Raw genomic sequence first — 22608 nt, 5'->3', positions numbered from 1 at the left:
GGGGTTAGTTAGCTCACGACTGTCAGATCATGGACGCGGCCTGAGGCGGGCGCGCTTCCGAACAGGAGTCGGGGGGTTATGTTACCGGCGAGTGACCAGATGTCAAACGGGAGGTTCGGTCTCGGTGGCGAGTAGGTGGGGAGCGTCTCATGGCCGCAATGGAAGACTGCCTAAATCCAGGAAAAATAACCTACAAAAGTTTTATCTCATTGTTTGGGGCGCCACTCCATCCCCCACTCCAGCTATATTATCCTCTCTATTCTCTGTTACACACATGAAATTATCATATCCCCCAGCTCAAAGACGGAGAAAAAAAAAATTCAATACAGGCGTGCATGTTAATTTATCGCTGAGCTGATCGATTTGATAAAATCAAAAAAAATTTATTACATATAGAGGTCAAGATTTCATGAATCATATAACTAATCATCAATTTTCACATGAGACTAATGGTACATAGGGTGCAAGTTGTGATAGTTTTTATCAAAAGATTCACTTTTTTAAGAATTTCGTATAATTTTATCAACTACACAAGTCACTCCATATTCTCTTATTTATTATTAATGTTCTGCAGGTCAATGTTTCATATGCACCAAAAGTGCCCTCTAAGCGTTACCATTTCACCTAACATATCTGCCCTCAAGCGCTTCCACTTAATAGCCTAGGGCCACAAGGAATTCCAGCTACAATGAGAACCGCTTTGGTACCTGGGTTGGGCTCCGAAGCACTTCTGGCTCTGCGTGGTAGGTTTGGCTGGAGTTGGACCCGACGGCATACCAGCATTTCGTGGTACTTATTGCGAGAAGGACAAGGGAGGGTTGTTCTGGTAATTTCCGTGTCCGTTGGAACATGAAACATCCAGATGGGCGAGTCATCAACTGCCACGAATGAATGTAAGTGGGTCCATCGGTTTATAATATTTCGTGGACCGGAAAATCTAGCAGCAGCGATCCCCACGTTGCACCACCGCTGCAGATGTCTCGAATCGGACAAACAATGCGACAACATCACGTGACTTGCATAACGGAATCTTTGGGTATCCGAGACGAGGGATGTAACGTTGCAGACGTGGAAGACAAAAGAGAAAAAGAAAAAATATTGAGATACAAATCTTGATGCGCTTTAAGAAAGATACGCTCGCCGTTTGAGATTCCTTTGGTTTTCCAATGGTTTGGCGAGCAAATTTGGTTGGGAGCTTATTGACGCTGCCGTCAACTTAAGATGATGGCATTCTCGTTGTTTAGTGGGGAAGGATTGGCTTTTTTTTTTTTTTTTTTTTTTTTTTTTGGTACACTGGCTCCTCACACACCAAATGTATGTGAGTACAGAAAAAAAATAAAATAAAAAAAGCTGGCTAAGCGTTTAGAAAATATCCGCCTAATTTTTTCAAAAAAAAATTTTCAAGTGGTGCGCCGTATAGAAGGCCACCCAGTCAGCAGTTGTGTTAGCCTTTCGATACATATGCATGATCCTGAAAGAGCTATAGTCCTCTGCTATACGTTGTATGTCAAGAAGCAAGGACTGTTCATCCAACTCGGAGAGTCGTCTGTAGATCTTCTCGATCACAGAGACCGAATCGCCCTCCAAATAAATATACTCTGCATCTAGAATGTGCCTCGTATGAAAGATGCTCTCCCATGCTACTCATAGCTTTGCTCTGATAATAGGAGTGATGAAGAAGTGGCATTTGAAATCCTCTCAGCCTCCTTCCTTAAGGTCCATTACCCATCTTAGAGCCTGGCTGCGGTTGGTTGAAATTATAAGTTTATTTCCATTATTACCCCTACTATTTTGTGGTATTAACGGATAACCCTTCTTGCAGTAGGGGCTCTCTTACAGGGGACGAAGAGTACCCTAACTTGGACGGCCGTGATTTACTGCTGATTCGGGGTGGGACCTACAGTAGTTGGGCTGGACCACGGGTTGGCGCCCTTTATCCGTTAAAACGTACACTGTTCAGTGTTCGGTGAAGATTTTCCACTGAAAGCAAGGTTTGATTATGACTTATGCTAAGTCTAAAGCCACATGATGGGTCCATTTTACATTCCATTGGTTTTTAATTAAAATAGGAGAAGGCACCTTTTGGTTAGTTCAAGCTTTGTCAAAACCAAATAAGGCATAATTGGACATGAAAGTGTCTATAGGTAAACAAATGAAATTGTAAACTGGGTAGCCTCGCAGATTATACTGGTTGTACTTTATGGACGACCCATGCAAGTATTTCTATTCAGTTTAAAAAAATTTTATTTTCTGATTTTGTTAGATATATTCATGCTAGATGGGTACGAGCCATTTATTAAAAAAATACATGCAAGTTGCTTTTTGCCAATGTTATCAAAGTTATGTGTTGCTTCCGAAGTGAATTATGTCCGCATGAATTTGACGAGGATGTAAAACATGTATTGTTTAGGTTTTGCTGATGAAGTTTAATTGTTCAAAGGCTTTGATAGAAATATTAAATTGTTACTTTGATACTATGCCTACATAATGTGCATGCAACAAGTCATGGGCCAACTTGACTTGTGCCTAATTTAAGAAATTTTAGGAGCTTTGCATGAGTTGTTTATATGTCATGACAGGATCTAGAGCAAAAGCAACACAACACGATCGCTTTTCTTCTAAACAAACCCCGCCACGCCTAACTTGCCCTCCTACTCAATACTTCTGGCAAGAATGTTCGCTTTTATGCTTTGTCGCAATTGATTGACGTAGTCAAGAAGTTAAGATAGTGGTAGGGTCACTAGCTTTGTCCCAAGCCAAATGTCGTACCATTAAATTCTTTTTTTTTAGAACGATGAATTTTACCTTTTCATACTTCATCTTTTTTTTTGGTCAAAAAATAGGAGGGGAGGGGGAGGGACCAGCCCACCCGCGTAGCAGCTCCATTACTGGGCCCCCCTTCCACCAGGGAATGTTCGATACAGGTCGCAGATTTTCGCGTGCCTTCCCCGACCCGTGGGCTCACCCCACTGGGTTCACCGCCTCACGTGTGGGTACGTCACCCCAGCGCCACCTTGGTACAAGTGGAAGGAAAGCATAACCGCCAACAAGCCAGCCGGGCGTGGGGCATCCGGTCCCCTAATTTAATCGACGCCCGCGCGTTTCGAACCCGGGCAACTTGGGCGGAATTATCGCCCCCTTACCACCAGGCTACTACCTTGGTGGCGCGTTTCATACTTCATCTTTCAAAAGTAAGCCCACATATGTTGGGATGAGAATGTGAAAAAAAAAAAAAAATCTGATGAAGCAAAAAGGTGAAATCCAAACTTAACAAGAGAGGGTCATATTTTTAGAGCAATTTTTCAAAAGGGTCTAAGCCCCTATATCAAGGCCTGATATCTATGACAGGCATTCTTTTCTGTCGGGTGAAAGGTATAAACATCCTTAGCTGGATGTGTAACTACACAAGCATGCTATCAATGTTAAAAATCCAAAAATGATAAAAGATGATAGCATGAGTTCAGATGCCTTAAGCTTCAACGACTTAAAGCAACCATAAAAGTTACCGTTTTTTATTTACCTTATAGATTGTCTTATAATTAACCAATGCAAAGAAAGTGGAGGCTAAAGAAAGTTCATTTTGATCTTAATATTTCCTGCAATCGGTCAAGATGGAGGGAGGAGAGATGGACAAAATAATAAAGCGGCAAAGAAGAGGATAGCATAATTAAGAGGGTGGTTGCCAATCTGCTGGAGACGGTTTGAGAGTTGGCCGTATGGTTGAGAATTAATTCCCACAAGTTTGGTTCCTTTATTGCTATCAAGCCAGATGCTGACAGTCGTGCTTTTAGAAAAATAAACTTTAGACTGGAGTTAAAAACCCAAGAGGATGAATTGAAAGATTAGATTTTAATTTTTTTTGTTTAACAAAGAGGGGGAGGAGGAGAATTAACTCCACCTGTATAGCAACCCCCACTGAGCCTCCTTCCATCAGAGAATGTCCGACGCGAGTAGAAAGACTCATACCCTCTCTACCAGCACGGATGAACCCGCGCGTGAATAAGTCACCCCAGCACCATCTTAGTACCGGCAGACCTGATAGCGATTTCACCGGATAAATCAGGCGAGGGGCATTCGGTCCCCATATTTAATCGATTACACCATTTCAAGACCCTTTTCAAAATCTAATATGCAATCAACATGCTGTTTTTTTTAATTCCAATGGTAGAAGGATATGACTTCAATGAACACTAGAAGACAGCAATCTAGTAAAGTGAGGTGCCTTAAACCTCTGGCATTAGTGCTTGTTCAATTAATCGAGGCAAAAAAGCATTAACCGATTAGTCAGAACTTTGGGGAACTATTAAATGGACTTGCAGCCTGAAAGCTGCACCATTTGACCTAATGGAGAATACTTTTCTTAGATGTTTGCCGGTAGTTAGCTTCATTAGTAGTTGTAGAAACGCATCGCTATCCATCAAAATCGAATTAAAACACGAAATGACTACGTGCACGTAACCGGTTACATGTAGCATATCACTAGGAAAGCGTAGATCGAGATTTGGCCGCCATGCTTTCACAAATCCTCTACAAGAAGTCGTTGTCTATTCCTGGCAAAAGAAGGAAAGCCCCTTCCCCTAGAAATTTTGCAGGCTCTTGCAGGTAAAGAACTACATTCTGTTGCTGTAACTGAGAAAGAACTGTCTGTCCGCCTCTTAAATTTTAAGAAAACATTTGATGGAGGTTTGAAGCCAAAGTATGCAATTGTTTGTAGATCAACAGGATAGCAAGCTCTGTCTTCTTCTTTTTCTTTTTCTTTTTTTTTTTAAGAAGAAGGATAGCAGGCTCTATCACACCTTTAAAAAGAAGAAGAAAAAAGGAAAGTGTTGAACCTCACTTCGGACTGTGAAATATTTGCGCAAGGACCAATCTCCAATTGGGTATCCGTCTGCTGTCTTGTTTTTTCTACCAGTTCACTAAGGCCGGATATTCCGTTATTTGCACTTAGTATCCTTGCAGTTAGTTTCTAAGGGGTGGAACTGGACTCCCATCAGGAGTAATCTTCTTTACATTTTCTCCGGTGGTCCGATGCCGATAGGGACTCAGGTGCTTCCCTCCGACTCTAATTAGAGGGATGAAGCTTTCCTCAACCTTCCATAGAAGATCAAGGCTTTGAGTTGGAGATTCGCCAGATCTCGGTCTCCTCCTCGAACGTCGGCTGCCACCAGCACCGTGGCCATGGCTAAACATCGTTGGAAGCTAGGTAAGAACCCGGCATCCCTTAGTTGATCCTTCCCTTCTTTCAGAGTCTTTAGAGCCTTAATTCTAGCCGGTGACCGCCGGATTTTTGCCTAAGAAAGAGGTGCCCTGCTTTTTCTTGTTTTGGATTTATCAGCTTTATTCTACCTCTTCCGACCACTTCACTGCACTTGTAGCCGAAGCCGTCGGCCAATCTCTCTCATTAGCACGTGGCCATGGCCGGAGCTAGTTGTTGACAAAATAAATTGAATATATTGAAAGAAATAAAATTCGTAAAGAAAATTTAAAGAAAAATTTAATTAGTAAAAATATACTACATATCTGAATTTAGTTTGAAGCTGATAGAATTTTCTCTGCCTACTTTCTGTAAAAATATTATTTATTTATATACTTGATTTATTTAATTAAAGAGTTTGTTGCTTATTGGGTTGTTTAACTTATTATATATATATAATAAGTTATATATATTACAGATTCGAAAAACTAGCTTGCTCCGGAATTTCGTGATAGAAAAACCACTAGAAAATTTTAACAAATATTATTGTAGATTAGAGTTTATTAAAATTAATGCAATATCGTAAATATTGTTGAAATTGTGAGAATTTAAATTTTAACAAGTATACGGTGGTTGACACGCGAGCTCACTAACTCGGATCGGAGGCATGGCATTATCGAGAATTATAATATAGAAACTAAAACAGCGTCAGAAACACTATTCATGCCTGATGGTCAAGTTGAGTTTGATTATTGCTCTCAAGGTAGCCACGTCCAAGTGCTGCGTCTCCATGATACCATATCCCTTGGCAAACCGAAAGAACCCAGTCCCAGATACAACTCCAAACTCGCGCTCCTTGAGCTTAAACGGATCGGCTCCTTGGATCTCCAGCGTGCTTCCCTTGAACTGCCCCTCGGTTAACGTCACCGAGAAGACCATGTACAATGCCATCCCATCCAAAGCCGAGTTTATATACAAGCCCTGAGCTCGGCCTATTACCTTGGAGTCCACTTCAGGCCTCTCGGTGACCACATCGTCGACCACCGCAACGGTGCCGAACTGCAGGATGTTAGAGGCTGCACCGAGTTTGCCTGCGACCGTGACGGCGGAGGCGTCGTCGCCGCTGAAGTAGTCGTGGACGTAGAGGACGAGGTTGGTTTGCTTGGGCTTTCGCCTGTGAAAGGCATAGGCCACAAAGAGGAGCGTGGCAGTGGGTAGAAGGAAGAAGAGGATGGGCATGTTTGAGGAGTTGGGCATGGTTTCTGCTATTGTTTTGGGAGGAGAGGAAGATGGAGATGTTTTGTGTGTTCGCTTGTTGGGTTGTCGATGGTTGTGCACTGGAGTTTTATATCATGAATGGAGACTTAAATCGCGGACTCTAGTGTGAAAGAATCGTGTTGGCCATTGGAGATCAGGTGGTTTATTGGGATGCCTTTTTGGCGTTTCCTTTTGATTCTTTTATACTATGAATGGACAGACTACCGCGAAAGAATCGTGCTGGCCATTCGAGATCAGGTGGTTTATTGGGATGCCTTTTTGGCGTTTCCTTTTGATTCCCTGGTGAGCCGTTTCTTTTACTCTTGGTGGCATTTCTATACAAACAAAGCTGGGTAGCAACCATCGAGATGGTAACACAGTTGGAACTACCAAAGTGGCCTAAGTTTAAAATTCGCAGGCATCGATTAAATGCAAGGACAGAATGCCCCCCATCTGATTTGTTCGGTGGAGTTACCATCTAGTTTGCCGGTATTTAGGTGGTGCTGGTGTGACGTACTCACACGTAGAAGAGATTGCCGCATTAGTAGAGCTGCCCCACCGATGGAAAAGATATGAGTAAAATTTATCTACCCATATCAAACATTCTTCAGTGGAAAGAAGATCCAATGTAAGTTGCTACGCGGGTGAGATCCTCCTCTCCCCCTCTTTTCTTTTTCTAGGAAAAAAAAAAAAGCTGTGCAGCGGGCACATTCACTCAACAATTTTTATTTTATTTTTTTCTTCTTATTGCTTTGGCAGGCAACTCACAATTAATATATCCAAAAAAAATTAGAAAACAAAAACTACCTCAAGACTCTGGGCACTTGTGCCTCAACGATCTTTCATCAGCTACGATAAACTACAAAATGAAGTCCCGAACGAAGACGGCCTTAAGAGATTTAGAAAAAGACAAATAAAGAAATTTTGGGTATTGCGTTTGAAGATCTTAGCATTTATGATTTCCGGCTAGGTTATGTTTTTTTGGGTTGATGAACAATGCTGTCAAGCCACGAAAAGTAATTTACTTTTTTAAGATACGTGAAAAGTAAAATCTGGCGCATTGTTAACCATAAATGCCAATGGAAAACGGCATAACTTGAGGATTGAATTACTGGCGAACTATTTTTCTTTAAGATGCAGAAAATGGTCCAAAATGGCTGACTTCAATCTATTTCACCGGACCAAACCCCCATAATTATTAACCATACTAGTTGGCATCCTCTACTCAAGTGTGAATCAAAGTAAATACCGGCTTATTTTGAACAAGTCAATTTAACTTACAAATGGAAAATGCTGCTAATCCATGAATTATTCATAATGGCACAGATGAAAAAGCAGATTGCAGTGATATCTGCTAAAACGAACCGTGTGAGTTGAATCCCACAAGTCAATCAAGGGTTCCAAACTAAGAAATTATATACATATATAAGAAACTCCGAACAGATCAAATCTGCACGTTGAGTTCCACCTAAGGGACCAGCTACACGTCTGAAAGTGGTCCAACTTTCAAGCCTGATCCATGAATTGCAGATAGACTAGGCTCTGCATCATAGACCTGAGGCCAGATTCATGTTAGATTTGGCCAAGCCGGAGCCACACGTACCCGGTCCCACCTACGGGCAAAGAGAAACGGATGGTTAGAGCATCTTAAACCTATGATAATTCTCTTAACTGCAAACATTGTTGTGCAGATGATGGGTTGCATGGGAATTTTCTAAACCGTTGCCTTCATCAAAACCAGAAAACAATAAATGTTTAACTGAACTATATCATTAGATTGTATATTTTCCTGATTTTTTTTAAAGAAAAATTTACAAGTTGAATTCAGACCAACCTTGATCAACAATGAAACGTCAAAAGAACTAATGATCAACTAAGTTTCCAATAGTCACTTGTAACTCAAAATTATCTGGCCGTTGCTTTCCACTAATACACTCTCTTTCTCAAAAGTGGCTTTCGGGCTTCCTTCTTACTGGATACCGTACCAGATCCTGTTGGAGTCGTTCCTACAGCCATCTGGTATAAATCCTTCAACCTGTGGAAAAATGATAAGGATTACGTCTTAATTTATTAATTTATAGAAAAATAAAAATTAACTTCAAAATTCAATCACCTTGGCATACTGATAAAGAGGGCAATGACAGATAATCCAACTATAAGTGGAAAGACCGGAGCTGGAGTTAGTTCCTGTGCAATATACGAAAGTTTTAGTTTCTCTAAGACAAAAAAAAACATCCCTTTTTTTGGTTCCATCCAGATAGACACAAAAACATGTGCTATGGAAACATCAGTATGTTTGCATTTGTGATTGCAGAAATTCTAATTTTCATATTTTTATTTGTTAGTTTTGAACCATGACACGTGCATTATTGCATGGAAACTTCTTTTTCTTTGAAGTGAGAAGGTAAAAATCAAGTAGGCAAATGATCTGGTGTGCAACTCAGTAGATGACAGCTGCTACAATTGAATAATGAATATATACGACTAAGCTCAAAGTAAATCCGCACAAAAGCACATGCATGCAGGCATGCACCCATGGGAGAGATCTATCAAGAAAAAAGGAAGTAAAAAAGAAATCAATAATTTATTGTCCATCAAGGCTTTAAACATTGCCAAATGGGATGGTACAAACAGTACCGCACCATTCGACTAGAAAACAGGCACCAGTAGGCAATGTCAGCATGGGATACATTCTTGTACCGTGTCATTACCCGATACTGTATCGGTTTTTTCAAAAAAATGGGCATGCCCTCCAGTACCGGTTTTAAAACCTTGAAGGCAAACAAAATAGAAATAAAAATGAAAAATAAAATATTTCAGCAAGCAACTTTTGCAGGGAAATCATATAAATCAGATGGGAACTACCTGTTTGTGATGATATTCCTCAACTTTAAATCTGAGAGGACCCACATGAATTTGAGGTTGCTTTTCCAAATCAACTTCAAATACATCAGATTCAAATTTGTGAGTGCTTGATGGAAGCCCTGACCGAAGCTGCACAAGGTGCTTGCCCTTGGGCAAATCACGTATTTGGAAGAAGTATGAGAGTGGCAGAGGAAAGACCGTCTCAATTTTTGATGGATCAGCAGAAAATCTGACTTCCACAGAGAGATGGGGCTGTAATACTTCAAGGTCACTTCCTTCCACATGACCACTTAAAATGGTTATCTCCGGTTGTTCAAACACCACAAAATCCAAGCCTCTGATGTCCTCAGATGCCACCTGACAATGAGAAGGGCATTATAGCACAAAATTGTTATTTTCAAAAGCATAACACTTTATGTTAGTAGGTTCAATGAACCCACAGATGAATAAAATATAAATTACAATAATGCAAATAACTGTTTGTACAAAGCAGTAACTGACTTTTAGAGGCACAAAGCTTAACGATATGATAACTCAGCATTTGCCTACAAGAAAAAAAGAATCCATGAATTTCCCAAAACACCTAATTGACAGATACTTCTGTTCTATGGATAAACAAGGCTAACAAGGGATTGAAGATGCCAACTTACCAAGCTGGTAAAGCTATTGGCAGTTATACCTATGACCTGGGATCCAATCTCACCCTCAGCAGGATTTGGGAGTTAAAGATCTTTTGGTGTGTGTGTTGTTGGGGGGGTGGGGGTGGGGGTGGGGGGACCCTACAGGCCCTTTCTATAAAGAAAAGGAAAAAGAAAAATAAATAAAATGACTAGAATAACTTATCTTAATCTCTTGCAAAGCAATACAGCATCCAGTAACATGAGACTGAGAAGCAAAGGTGAATATGTTGAGCATTACTTACTATGGCGCAAGCTCACAAAAAAATAAAAGTGAACACTTTGCATTGAAGTGGCCATCACCATGGTATAACTAACATCTAACATCCATAAATTTTTCATCTGGATTCCTTATTTCCGTATTAACTTCAACTTTAAACTGGCAATTATTTATTAACCACCGATATCAGAATATTCATTGTAAGTATTTTCTTTCTTTCATCTACCTCACTATGAGTATTCACTGATGGTCTTCTATTTTCCTCCAAACTACTGCCAAAAAATTAAGTATGCCCCTTACTGATTAATTACTCCTTTCTAGGATGGATCACTAGGACTAGTTTCACTTGTATATTCATTACCCACTGTGCATTCTTGAGTCACACATTTTCAATGAAACTGTTATTTGACCTTGATGATCAAGAAAATTACGCGCTCTCTTGAGCCTATCATCAGATGCAAAAAAATGCAAACAGCAAAAAAAGTGATCAGTCACTTCCACAAAGCTTACCTTTATAACAACAGAATCAGGAGAAGCTCGTTCAACTGCCGTGACTCCAAGGTAATCCTTCGCCACTACTTTTACTAAATAAGTTGTATCAGGGAGGAGTCCCCTAAGGCGAAAATTTCCCAGACTATCAGTTGTTGCTTCCTCATAGTAGCCTTTGGATTCTGATCGTGCTTCAACATAAACACCTTCCTTCGGCTGACCAGAAAGTAATGATACACTGCCCATAGCACTATAAGGAAAAAGCTGGTTAAGATTAGAGAATTGCACATTCGCAATAAGCTTTTGACATTGCCTCAGAAAAATGATAAAGATATGGATTATTTCATGGCACATTAAAAGAACAATCTAAAAATTTTTAAAGATATAGTTAAACTAGTTCTAATATCATATTGAAGAACAATCACAAAGAAGCACAACATACACAAGATTTGAAACAACATCAAAGTTACAAATCAAGGTAGTTATTAATTAAACTTAATATTCTAATCTACACATGATTATAAAAACTGGACTCGGTATAATGAAAAAGTTGACCAATGACTAGGAATTGGACCTGCAACCTTAGCATTGGAAACTGGAATATAGTTGAAAAGCATCCGCATAAATTCTATGTGCAAATTGGCTGTTGTCTAAAATACATGGTATATCAGTAAAAATACCGATCTTTCGATAGTATCACCTACACAGGAAGTGCTTGATCAAATAAATTTTCAGGTATTCCTAGTTTCACTACTTACTCTCAACATATCATTCATAGGAATAGTCCAAAACATATGCAAGTTTATATCCTTCCCAATATGAAACTTTTTCCTTCCAGTTCTTTTGTTCCTTTAAAAAAAAGGCTTGTCATTCACAGAGCAAAATGAGCAAATACAAAAAATCAAGAAGTCCTAAAATTTTGAGGACTACTTTGCACCAACAAATGCTATTTGGAAACAATCTAGTCATCTCTTTACATACTATAACTCATTTCACCAGCTGTTGTTATACACGCTATTGATATGTATCATAATGAAGAAGCAGCAGATTTCTGTGATAAATTGTAGCCTAGAATATATGGCAATATTATCAGGGTTCGCAGTTGTATATTAGTTTCACTGTTTTAAGTGCGTAAAATGTATACGACATTTGCAGCATAAGACTGAAAAGAAGTGGATGTATAAATATCCAGGAAATCCTACATGTTAGAGAATCATTCTAGATCCTGTAATGTAGGAAAGAATGTGTGCATATCATTTTGGAAACAGCTAGAGTGGCCACTCAACATGCCTAACCAGAAAACCACATCAATGGTAATTGGCTTATTTATGGGAAATCATCATATCTACCTACTAAATATCCATTTTATCTCATCGTCAACTAAGGAGCTCCTGCAGCCCTAAATCTACATCAGAAGCCAAAGAAAGAGAGCAGAGGAACCTTAGACCACACAAAAGAAATGAAAGAGGCTAGGGATGTGGCAAACTCAAACGGCTGGAGGAACTTGTTGAAGCTTCTTCCCAAGAGATCTTGATCATGTTCTAGACGTCAAGGGCGAACAACACAGGCAAGAGCTCAAACTTGAAAATCAAAAAGTGGGACTGAAAGGGAGGCAACTTGTGAAAATACCACAAGATTTAAAGGATACACTAGGGAAGGCAACTTGCAAAAAGGTATCACCATTACGAGGGACTTGCCCTATAACATGTCATTGGAAGCAAACAATCTAGAACCTTGCATGCGCATCATTTAGCATGACCTCCTAACATTTACTAAGAACAGCAAGAGAAAATTCTTAGTTGAAGCCAACAATAAGCTCTCTGCATGATGTACCTCATAATCAACAACTCATTCACAGCAAACTGAGAGACACATGTCAACCAGACTGTCTACATGAATCAGAATACTTAGATTTAATAATTAATTGAAAGACAAGCTGGCTTTCTCTTAAATTTTGAGCTAATACAAGTTGCTTTGGTCAACTAGGATTCTCTCCTTGTCCAAGCAAAAAAAATTCAGTAGTAAAGCTCCTTGACTCATCCTAAATAATTTTTAGCACGAAATCAGTCGACTATCTAGGAACAGATTTTTTTTGAGATTTTCCATATCTTACTTTCAGCATGTCTGACAAGAATCAATGTTGTTATAGCTCTTATCCTCCAATATTTTACATCATAATGTCGATTAAACATTCACCAGAATTAATGTCTCATTAAATAAAACCCGAGGCATATGCTCTTAGAAGTAGCTGTTAGTGATCAATGATGAACACAAATAGGTTGAAGGTTTGTTCAAGGACAGACTAGTCTGGGCATAATTCTCGTCAGACCACCTATAATTTTTATCACATTTTCTTAATATTGTTACATCTATGACAAACTATTTTAGAATTCGGTATTCTAAATATATGTAACTGAAACAACATTATGAATAACATAGATTATGAGACTCTGAGAATGCAACTATAAGACAAGATCAAATCCACAAACCTGTAAGCAACACGTGTTGCATAAAACTTGATCACTTTAGACTCTCCAGAATCCAATTCTATTGCCACTGCAGCAGGAGAAAAGGCATACTCCTACAAAAGCAGGGAAGGGAAATGGATACAACTGAGCAATCAAGAATTTAAGGCATACGCTAAACAATAATACTATTCAAAGAAGTAGTGTACCTTTAGTCAAATCAAAATTTGGAATTTAAAGAACTAAAGATCATAATTTGTCCTTGGCAAACATGTAATGTTGATAAATCATTCAGAAGTTATACATGATTATGTATGATATAAACTGGAGTGACCATGGAGGTATTATGCTTCAACTAGCAACTTTAGATGACCCTTATTGAGGTTGCAATCATGCCTAGGCAGTTAAAAATTTTCATCAACAATAACAACTTTTTTACATTGAGGTGGCATATAAATACTAAGCATTACACAAAAATGAATCCTTATTAAATGAACTGCCACAAATCTAACTACAAAGCAAGGGCGACACAGAGAAAAATGAATGAATTAATCAGCGACAAAACCTAAAAAATCTGCTTAGTAATATGCGTTAAAAAATTTAATGCCAAAGAATCTGCATTTTTTTCAGAATTCTGAATCCTGTCCCTCCAAATTGTTCACAAATGCTGAATAAGTGCCTATATCACACCATTTATAAAATATTTTAAAGACAAGAAACCAAGGAATAATTTAGCTGACTATAGAAATTTGGTCGCTCAACCAAGTCCTTCAAAGAAGATGTTTCAAGAATTCAAACCATGTAAGGATGCTTTAAAAATTAAATTATGGAAAGAAGATCAAAAGGAAGGACCTTTTGTATGGTTAAAAGAACCGATTTAAAGCATGGGTTTCAACAAACAGACTCATGTACTTGGGAGTATTAAATATGGCACAAAAATCCTTCTTGCCACGAAATCCACGCAGTGCAAGTATGTTTGCTTGCTAGTCAAACACATCATGGGAGATTTCTTTTGTTTGTGATTTTTAGAGTAAACAGGGTCAAGTTAGGCAACCTCTTTTGGGCTCCCAAAGGCATCCCTTAATGGTCCAATGGTCTCATCACCCAGAGTGATAAGGGTCCCTCTAGAGTCCTTTTTAATCATTTTTCTTCATGTTATTTCAGATAATTTATTCTTATGTTTTAATTGGCATTAAATTAAATTTAGGAGTTCCACAAGCTTCCTTTTAGTATTTGTGTGCAACAAAGAAATAATAAGCTGGCAACTAATACAAAGCACATCTTCACCTCGGCATCCAATGTGAGATGGCATGTGTAAAAAATCTAAAAAGGACCTTCATAGAATGGTAGAGATTCTAGGTGTGCCAATTCTCAGGTTGAGGGATGGCTAATGCAAAGGGGATGAGCCTCTAGCAGTGCCCTAATCAAACTTCCAGCTACGAAAGAAAGAGAGAATAAGATCCTGAAAAGGAGAAATCTCCAGAAGCGCCTGAGGATGGCTCACCTTTCTACAAAAGGAATGCGGATATTTATCATGGATAGCAGAAGCACGATAAATCTCAAACTTTTTTGAATCAAGATTTTTATGCAGAACACTTCTGAGAATCCCAATTTATGATGTTGTTCAGAAGGCGTATATTTAGGAAAATATTATATCGAATCAGCTAATGTCTTAATTTAAGTTCAACACATAAAAGGATTCTTGCGCAGGTCTATGAAAAAGAAAAAATGGTACCCAGCTAAAAGATATATAATATAAAAATCAACATGCCGCAAAGAATCTGTAAAATACAGAGGTCAAAAGCAATTGCAAAATCCTAAAACATAAGCAGACATATGATGGATAGTTGATGAATAAGAATTTGTTAAAGCACCTTCAGCAGTGGACGCAGATAGAAACTTCCAGGAAATAAGTTATCAAAGACAAAAGTTCCACCAGCACCGCTAACCGAGTTGTTCCTGTAACCATCCTCACCACTTAATGATAACAGAACTGAAGGAAGCAACTCTCCAGCTCCTGCTCCATCAAAAATATTAACAACAATCTGACCAAGTTTCTGACAGGTAAAAGAATTGCTTCCCACTTTTCTAACATGATAACCAGGCTGTATCAAGGTCAAAGGAAACACATATCAGAAAGTAGACAATATAGACCATCTGAGACATGAACACATCTTGTGTAAACATATTTCAATTTTTTCTGCAACATCAGAACAAAGAATTTTTAAAGAAGTTAATCTATCACCTATAGAGAAGTCCAGAAATAAGGTAATTAAAGTTATGCACAGATGTAAGAAAAATACTCTTCCAACTAAGTCCAATATTCAACTAAATTCTTGTCAAGAGTTAAATGCAACAGTTCTGAAAAAGAAGGTGATGAGCTGCCTTATATGGCCATACCCTAATCTAGAATATGTAAGGATCCTGCTACTGAAGATATTACTTTTTCTGATGCACAAGTAGGCCTATGAATGAGTCAAGTTCAGATCAGCTCAGGTTAGGGCTCCCCCATCCAACAAATATTTAAATAGTAGACTAGAATCAATCCAAGTAACCACCAAGTCAGCAAAACCATGCCCTGAACCCATATCGGACAACATTTGGGTGCCTGATCTGGCCCAGCTTAGTTGGGTTAAGCATTTATTTTTCCTTTCTGGAGAAAGATATTCAGCTTTATTTCAGGGTTCGGTCAGTGGACAATGGTTGGTATTTTGTTTTGGTGTTTTTAATTTATCAACAAAAACAAATCTTTCTTTCTGATTTGTTCTAGTTCAATGTTTTGACGGGGTCGTGCAGTGTAAATCAATTGATTTTTTTATTTTGACCATATTTACATATATATCCTATTTATTTTATTTTTGGGTTGCCAACTCAACGGAGCCCGCAAAGAGTTGTAGATACTGTTGTATGAACATCAAATGCCGGATAACTCATGCGTAGACTTATTGAAGTAGTTCAACACATTATTGTACGTAGAACGGATTGTGGTACTATCCAAGGTATTTCCATGAGTCCTCGAAATGGGATAACGGAAAAAAATTTTGTCCAAACACTAATTGGTCGTGTATATAGGATGGAAAGTTAGAGGGTGAGCCACAGGGAGGAGGTGAGCTAGTGAAAGAGAGCAGTGGCAGCAGATGGGCTACAAAACTACGTGGAGGTGGGATGACAAGGGTAAGGGTTGGATTAAGGGGGGGAAGGGGTGGGTGGCAGCTTGGGGGCGGTGGACGTGAAGCAGTCGTGGAGGTAGGGAGCGACTACGATGTGGTGGTTCCAAGGGCATATGTGCAGCAACAGCGACCAGGGCAGGGTTACAAAGGGATACAGATGAAATGAAGAGAGTGATATGAAGGGAGTGAGTTAAAGAAAAGAAAAGGGAGAAGGAAAAGTTGGGGGGGGGGGGGGGGGGGGGGGGGGTGTCGCCATTGTCGACTGTTTCAGAGAGAGGATGGGGAATGGGATGGGACCATCACCGAAAGTAGAAGAAATAAGGAATTTGGGGATAACTTGCTTTAAAAGTAATCCCTACAATTTATACCATATTTCAAGAATATATGTTTATTATATTCACAAACCGAGTTAGGTTAGCTTATAATCGGATAAGGTTGACCAAAAACTGGCTTAACCCAAATACTTGGCCATATATTCCGGTCAAAAGTTCAATACAAACCTGGGTTAATTAGGACTCAAGAACCCAACCAGTTTTATAAACATTGATAACTGATCAATCAACGGCAGGTTAGAGATTTAAATGGATTTGTTGCTAACCTTCGAGGCTTCAATGTTGTAAGTTGTATCATTGTATAAGGGGCCAGCAGTAAAAGAACCATCCGGTCCTGTCTCTGTTTCAAAAGCCAAATCCCCTTTCTGTAAAGGAGCATAGCTGCTCTCACCTGCTGCTAGAATTCGTACATTAACACCAGATAGAGCTGGAGACACCGATCCTACAAGGTATAGCCCAACCTGACCAACAACTGGAGGAATAGGAGCTTGGCATCCATCAATGGCAACTGACACCTGTTAATTTTAACTGGTAAATATGACTAATATGCAAAATTTAATACCAGAATGTAGAGATAAATTAAGATATAGCAAACCACTTACCAGGCGCTGTCTTGGGTAGAAAAGGATCTTCTTGTCTATGCTAGTTCTGCATACAGTAGAGAAGATTCAGGTCAGAGCAACCAAAGGTCACCACAACTGAACGTTGTAGCCATCAAATGAAGTACAAGGATTATAATGTCAAGGTTTCATGTACCAGTTTTGGTACCCATACTGGTAACCGACCAACACACTGTAAGTACAGTACAATTTTTGATTCCAATGCTTAATATATTGTGTGTGTGTGTGTGTGTGGTGGGGGGGGGGGGGGGGGGTGTACTGGGTGTTGGATCCCTACTGTTGCAGTACAGTGAGTCTGGTAGGGACCTATACAGTCTAATACTCAAAACCATGCTGCGTACAGCTGATCAGGACAAAGATCCAAAATAGAGAATTTCACGAGCATTGTGCTAATTAAACCCAATCCAGGAATGTTATTTTCAATATTGGTTTCAAGCTCTATCATCTAAATGTCATCTCATCAACCTTGAAGATTCATTTTAATGCCAAGAGTAACATAGCCTTTTGACCCAAATTTCAATGTGCATCTGCGCTCATGATTTTCAAAATGACAAGTTGCAGTTGCATCATTGTTGAAATATTCTTCACATTTCCAACATATGTCTAGCGATCATGAGTTGCATGGAAGAATCAACAAACAATAAAGCAGGAATAGCATAGAAAGTTTAAAAAACCAAGGAGGAAATGTAAAGGCAAAGAAATGGCTAAAAGAATCTGTGAAAGAAAAAATAGCTTGCAAAGCCAAGTTCATCGCTAATGAGAAGCTTTATGGAAAGTCAGGCTCAAAGGGGGAAAAGGAAATCAAGTACCAACTTGGAGCATTGGCGACAATAAAATAGAGATATAATCAGAAATTAATGCATTAAAAAGCTCGAAGTCAGGTGCCAGTCAACATATCATCATGCTGAGTAACTACTGTTATGATACAATAGGTGTAAACCATGCACAACCATATTGGCAAGAATTAGCCTAAATTGGCCTTATATCACATCAGATCCACGAAAACAGGTCAGCATGTCCACTCTCAGATCTATGTTAACATTGAAAAATCTCATTTATATAGCTACAGATTCCATGTTTTCTCCCATAAACTAGTCTCTCTCAATTCTGAAAGCCATCATACATCGTCGAAAATGTTACTTATTAAAGAATATGAGAACAGCATGGCCAGTAATTAATCCATGAATTGTGTACAATTAAGAAGGTGATGACCCAAAGAAGCCCTTTATTGGAACTTGTTATGGGATACTGAGAAATCTTACAAAGCAAACTTCTATGAAGGAGGTCAAGTGTATACACTACATGAAACAAGATGACACATCATATGATAACTTTTATTGGAAAGGTAGAATTACGTGCATGGAATTTAAAAGGAACATGGCAACTTTAAAGGAAACATCAAGGTGGAATGTTGAGGAAGCATATGTAACAATGGCAAATAAACAAGCTTCAAGTGCTAGCAAGACAACTAATAGTGCGAAATCTCGGTGATAAACTGTAAAAACTGCTTTAAGATACACAAGAAATGAAAGGCTAAATTAGCAGTGAATCACAATTTATAAAGTTGATTATGAGCTGTGCTAAAAGAAAAAACCTACAAGGCGTGTTAAGAGTAGCATAAACTTGATCTGGTTAATTATAATCACATAAAAAAAGGCATAAAGAATACTTTCTTGAATTTTCTAAATGAGAAAATGAGTGGTAGGTGGTTCTGGGAAACATATGCAGGTAAATATTAGCAAAGTGAAAGTTGCAGAAATGATGCAACATGTAAAGCAATAGGATTTTATAGCATTCAGTTAGAAATGTGAAATAATTTAGAGAAAAAATAGCACTAGATTTCCTAACAATTTTTCCAGAAAGATAATGGAAACAAGGAATGTTCCTAGAAAAGGCATTTCGATTGTAAGGATAAGGTTAATGAACAAGTTGCACAAAAATATCAGGAAACAAAACTGGAGGCCATACAATGTGATTACCATAGGTGGTGGTAGAGCAATAGGTAAAATAGGTGACAAGAATATCAATGAACCAACATGGTTTCATGCCTGGGGGATTCAGCTGTAAACAGTGTGTTATATCTTGTGCCAGAGATATGGCTAACAAAAAGCCCTAAGCCATCATATCTGACTATTGTGTATAAACTATATACCATGCATGGCACAAGTTTCATAATACCTAAGGATCATGATATCATCTTGCTATTTGATCTTATCAGGCCCACTCAAGCTCACTAAAATCAAATGCACATAGAGACCAGGCACTTCTTCCGAATGCTTTAATGTATTTGATTAAAGATGCAATTTTTCTATTAATTCAAATTGTCCCATATACCAGTGTTAAGAATTTTTTAAAAAAAAATAGACTTGTGTGGCAAGAAAAGATGTACTTGCAAAAATATTACGGTATAATTATACCATATACCTTGAGTCCCGAGGAACAAAGATGAATTCCTCTCCAAGATCTGACCAGATTGAGTATTCATATACAGCAACGGTCCTTTGGTCATTTATATCAGAAGCAAATTTAGTAGAGATGGTATCAAGAAAAACTCCATCTCTATTAAGTATGTCAACAACTATGTGCTCAGATAAGTCAACTGCATCTGGATTCAAGGCCAGGTCCATGTGAATTTCACCTTTAAGGAGGTACTTCTTTCCAGTAAGATATATACGCTGACAGAGGGAGAGTTTGAGGCAGTAAATGAGTAAACAACTCACCAAAATAAAAGGGCATCTAAACACAAATTGGAAACACAAAAAAAAAAGACTAGAAGCACTAAAAAGAGGACATCACCACAGGATTCAAGGTATCAAATGTCAATGATGAGCTCCCAAAGAATATGCATGAGTTAACAAAATGAAGTTCATGCTGCCCGGGAGACTCCACGCATATTTTTTGTGACCCTCTCTGCATATCACGAATGAAGACATTAAGCTGCCTAAATCGGTTCTATATATTTGAAAACTCGCAATAAATCATATATATTTCCATTATGGAACTTTTATAGCAAACAAGCTACCCTTATCGACAAATCAACACGAGAAGAATCAGATCGCTGGATGTAGGCATCTGTATCATGAGTTGAAATTATGCTGATCCAGTAACCTTTCTGGACAAAGACAATTCCAGTTACATCCTCAGTACCCACATCCAAATCAATAGCACTTCGATCCCAGCACCAATTATCCTCTTCAGGCATTGATGATGATGAAATATGTTTGACCTAAACAAAGATTAGGTAACATGATCAATCATCAAGCATTACAAACAGCAGCCTAAGATGAATATATGAGGCTAAGCACAAGAGTCAATATTTACACCAATGAAAAATAATAGATAGTTCATCCAAAAAAATTAATAGATAAGCTGCATGATTTTATTATTCCAGATTTTTGGAGTGCTAACTCATGATTGCCTGACATTGAAAGATTTAAAAAAATGAATTTAGATGACAAAAGTGGTACCTCAAGTCGATATCTTCCAGGAAAGACTTTTTGAAACATAAAATCACCACTCTCGTGAGTTAAGGCAATTGTCCTTCTTTCCTGCATGCCTGCATCCACTAATCTTACAAGAGAAATGGATACATTCTGGTTGCAGTTCTCCTTGCAGAGTACGGTACCATGAATATCAACTAGTGCCTGGATATTAAAAAACATAATAGTTTCAGAAAGGTAACTAACTTTATGAACTCCTACATTGCAAAGAGAGCCATGTAGCTACACGAGTAAAGGAAGCTAAATCGCTATATGAGTAAATGAAGCTAAATCATCATAGGTTCTAGCCTTGAATATAGCAAGGTTAAAAAATTCTATCTTCTAACTTATTTACCTGAACAAATTCTACATTAAGCAATGGGCGGTTAACCTTGACATCAACATACGGTGGTGAAAACATTAGGCCAGAAGAACTAGCAGAATCTGCTCCAAAAGCAGATAACCGGTAATCACCAGCTGGAACCTATAAACAACATAATTAATAAAGATACCTAAACACAGAGAAAAGCAGAATGAATATAATATTGACATAAATGTTAATAATAAGGAAAATAGCACCAATGAATTGATCAATAGAGTGAACGCACATAGTAAAACCAAATAACACTAATAATCAAGAAAGTTTAAACAGAGAAAACAGGAGCTCAAATAAAAGAGAAGTCATACCCACCACTGTACAGATCTCAGAATAATGTATAAAAATAATGACATCAATGTATAAAAATAATGACAAGTGCAAAGAGAATGTGTGATAACTAATCCCAAAACTTGGTGCATGGTTCATAACCAATAGCATATAGAAAGAAGATTCAAACAGCTATACATAATTTCCGTTGTATTATTTTATCATAAGCTCCCTTAATAATTGCTTTATCGACATACAACATATATGCATATGATCTCATTATTTATGTCAGCATATAAGCAAAACTTTATACAGTAAAATGGAATTTTCAAAGAAAATGAGACCATCCCAGGGAGCAAGCTAATTTTCTAATTTACTTAAGTCAGGAGTGGTTAGAAAAGATCTGCAATCATGCAAGACATTAAGTTGCGAGATGCAAGGGACAAGGCAATACAGGGTTTTGTTGGGACCTATAGATGGTAAAGCCAGGAGGATGAGAGAAGGAAGAAGTTGGAAAAGGAGCAGTGGAGGAGAGGAACAGAGGATTTAGGATAAGGGAGAAGTTTTGATTAGCATGTACGCACGCATGCATGTGTGTGTGTGGTTTTTCTTTGCAAGGGGAGGTTGGGCCACAGAAAGTCATGATCATATCTAGCTCAATCTAGTTAAGGCCTACATCATAGAAATTTGAACCAAGTTTGAGTTGATGCTGAAAATAGATGCTTATAGAATAAAAGAAGCAAGCATTATGCTGACTCATCATCTAGGATCCAAATCTACAACTATAACATGACTATGGATTGCCGAACAGATCCGAACAGGAGGGTTTTTGCTGAAGCTTTCTGGAAAAAAAGGGGCAATCCAGTAAGTCAATGCAGTCAAGCCAGTGAATAGGGAGGTCAAGCTTTGCAGTCTAGCGAGTCAAGGAATGACCATACCGATTTAGCAGACCTTGATCATGACAAATAACCAAGTAATAAATAACCCAAACTCTGAGACCAATAAAAATTACCAAAAATGGATGAGCATAAGCTACATGCTATATATATTAATTCTAAGACAGCCCTAAATTTATAATTACATTCTCAAAAAGGATTTAGCATCCAAATAAGATGAATTGTTTTCATATTTTACAAAAAACTAATGATACCTCTCAAACAACATGACAATACACATAGTTGTGTACAATGCCTG

The 22608-nt window shown here is 38.3% G+C and overlaps 2 protein-coding genes across 4 annotated transcripts in view; both read right to left on the bottom strand.

Annotated features, from left to right (window-relative positions):
* Positions 1-5911: 5911 nt before the first annotated feature.
* On the bottom strand, positions 5912-6451 carry LOC120110337 (dirigent protein 11-like). Its single transcript, XM_039125162.1, has one exon. The coding sequence runs from the start codon at positions 6449-6451 to the stop codon at positions 5912-5914; it is 540 nt and encodes a 179-aa protein (XP_038981090.1).
* Positions 6452-7683: 1232 nt separating this feature from the next.
* Positions 7684-22608, bottom strand: part of LOC103700996 (nodal modulator 1) — a 30019-nt gene continuing 15094 nt past the window's right edge. The window contains exons 15-28 of one of the 3 annotated variants that reach the window (XR_005510947.1): positions 21124-21252; positions 20757-20933; positions 20312-20515; positions 20089-20199; positions 19714-19964; positions 17272-17317; positions 16936-17184; positions 15042-15272; positions 13192-13283; positions 10724-10952; positions 9317-9673; positions 8565-8638; positions 8286-8486; positions 7684-8064 (exon numbers count right to left, since the gene is read on the bottom strand). Coding sequence is in view for 1 of the 3 variants with exons in the window: in XM_039124370.1 (XP_038980298.1) it covers positions 8378-8486; positions 8565-8638; positions 9317-9673; positions 10724-10952; positions 13192-13283; positions 15042-15272; positions 16936-17184; positions 17272-17317; positions 19714-19964; positions 20086-20199; positions 20312-20515; positions 20757-20933; positions 21124-21252 (2262 nt within the window). In the remaining 2 variants the exon portion in view is untranslated. Of the gene's footprint in view, positions 8065-8199; positions 8487-8564; positions 8639-9316; positions 9674-10723; positions 10953-13191; positions 13284-15041; positions 15273-16935; positions 17185-17271; positions 17318-19713; positions 19965-20085; positions 20200-20311; positions 20516-20756; positions 20934-21123; positions 21253-22608 lie in introns of those variants that run through there. The other 2 variants (XR_005510946.1, XM_039124370.1) reach the window with 2 other exon arrangements.

This window comes from Phoenix dactylifera, chromosome 3 (genome assembly GCF_009389715.1).
Source record: "Phoenix dactylifera cultivar Barhee BC4 chromosome 3, palm_55x_up_171113_PBpolish2nd_filt_p, whole genome shotgun sequence".
NCBI classification, from domain to species: Eukaryota; Viridiplantae; Streptophyta; class Magnoliopsida; order Arecales; family Arecaceae; genus Phoenix; species Phoenix dactylifera.
The sequence above is the reverse complement of the archived record's forward strand: the minus strand, read 5'-3'. Positions and strand labels throughout refer to the sequence as shown.

Excerpts from the sequence above, each read along its gene's own strand:
- LOC120110337 (XM_039125162.1), bottom strand. The coding sequence starts at position 6,451 with ATGCCCAACTCCTCAAACATGCCCATCCTCTTCTTCCTTCTACCCACT.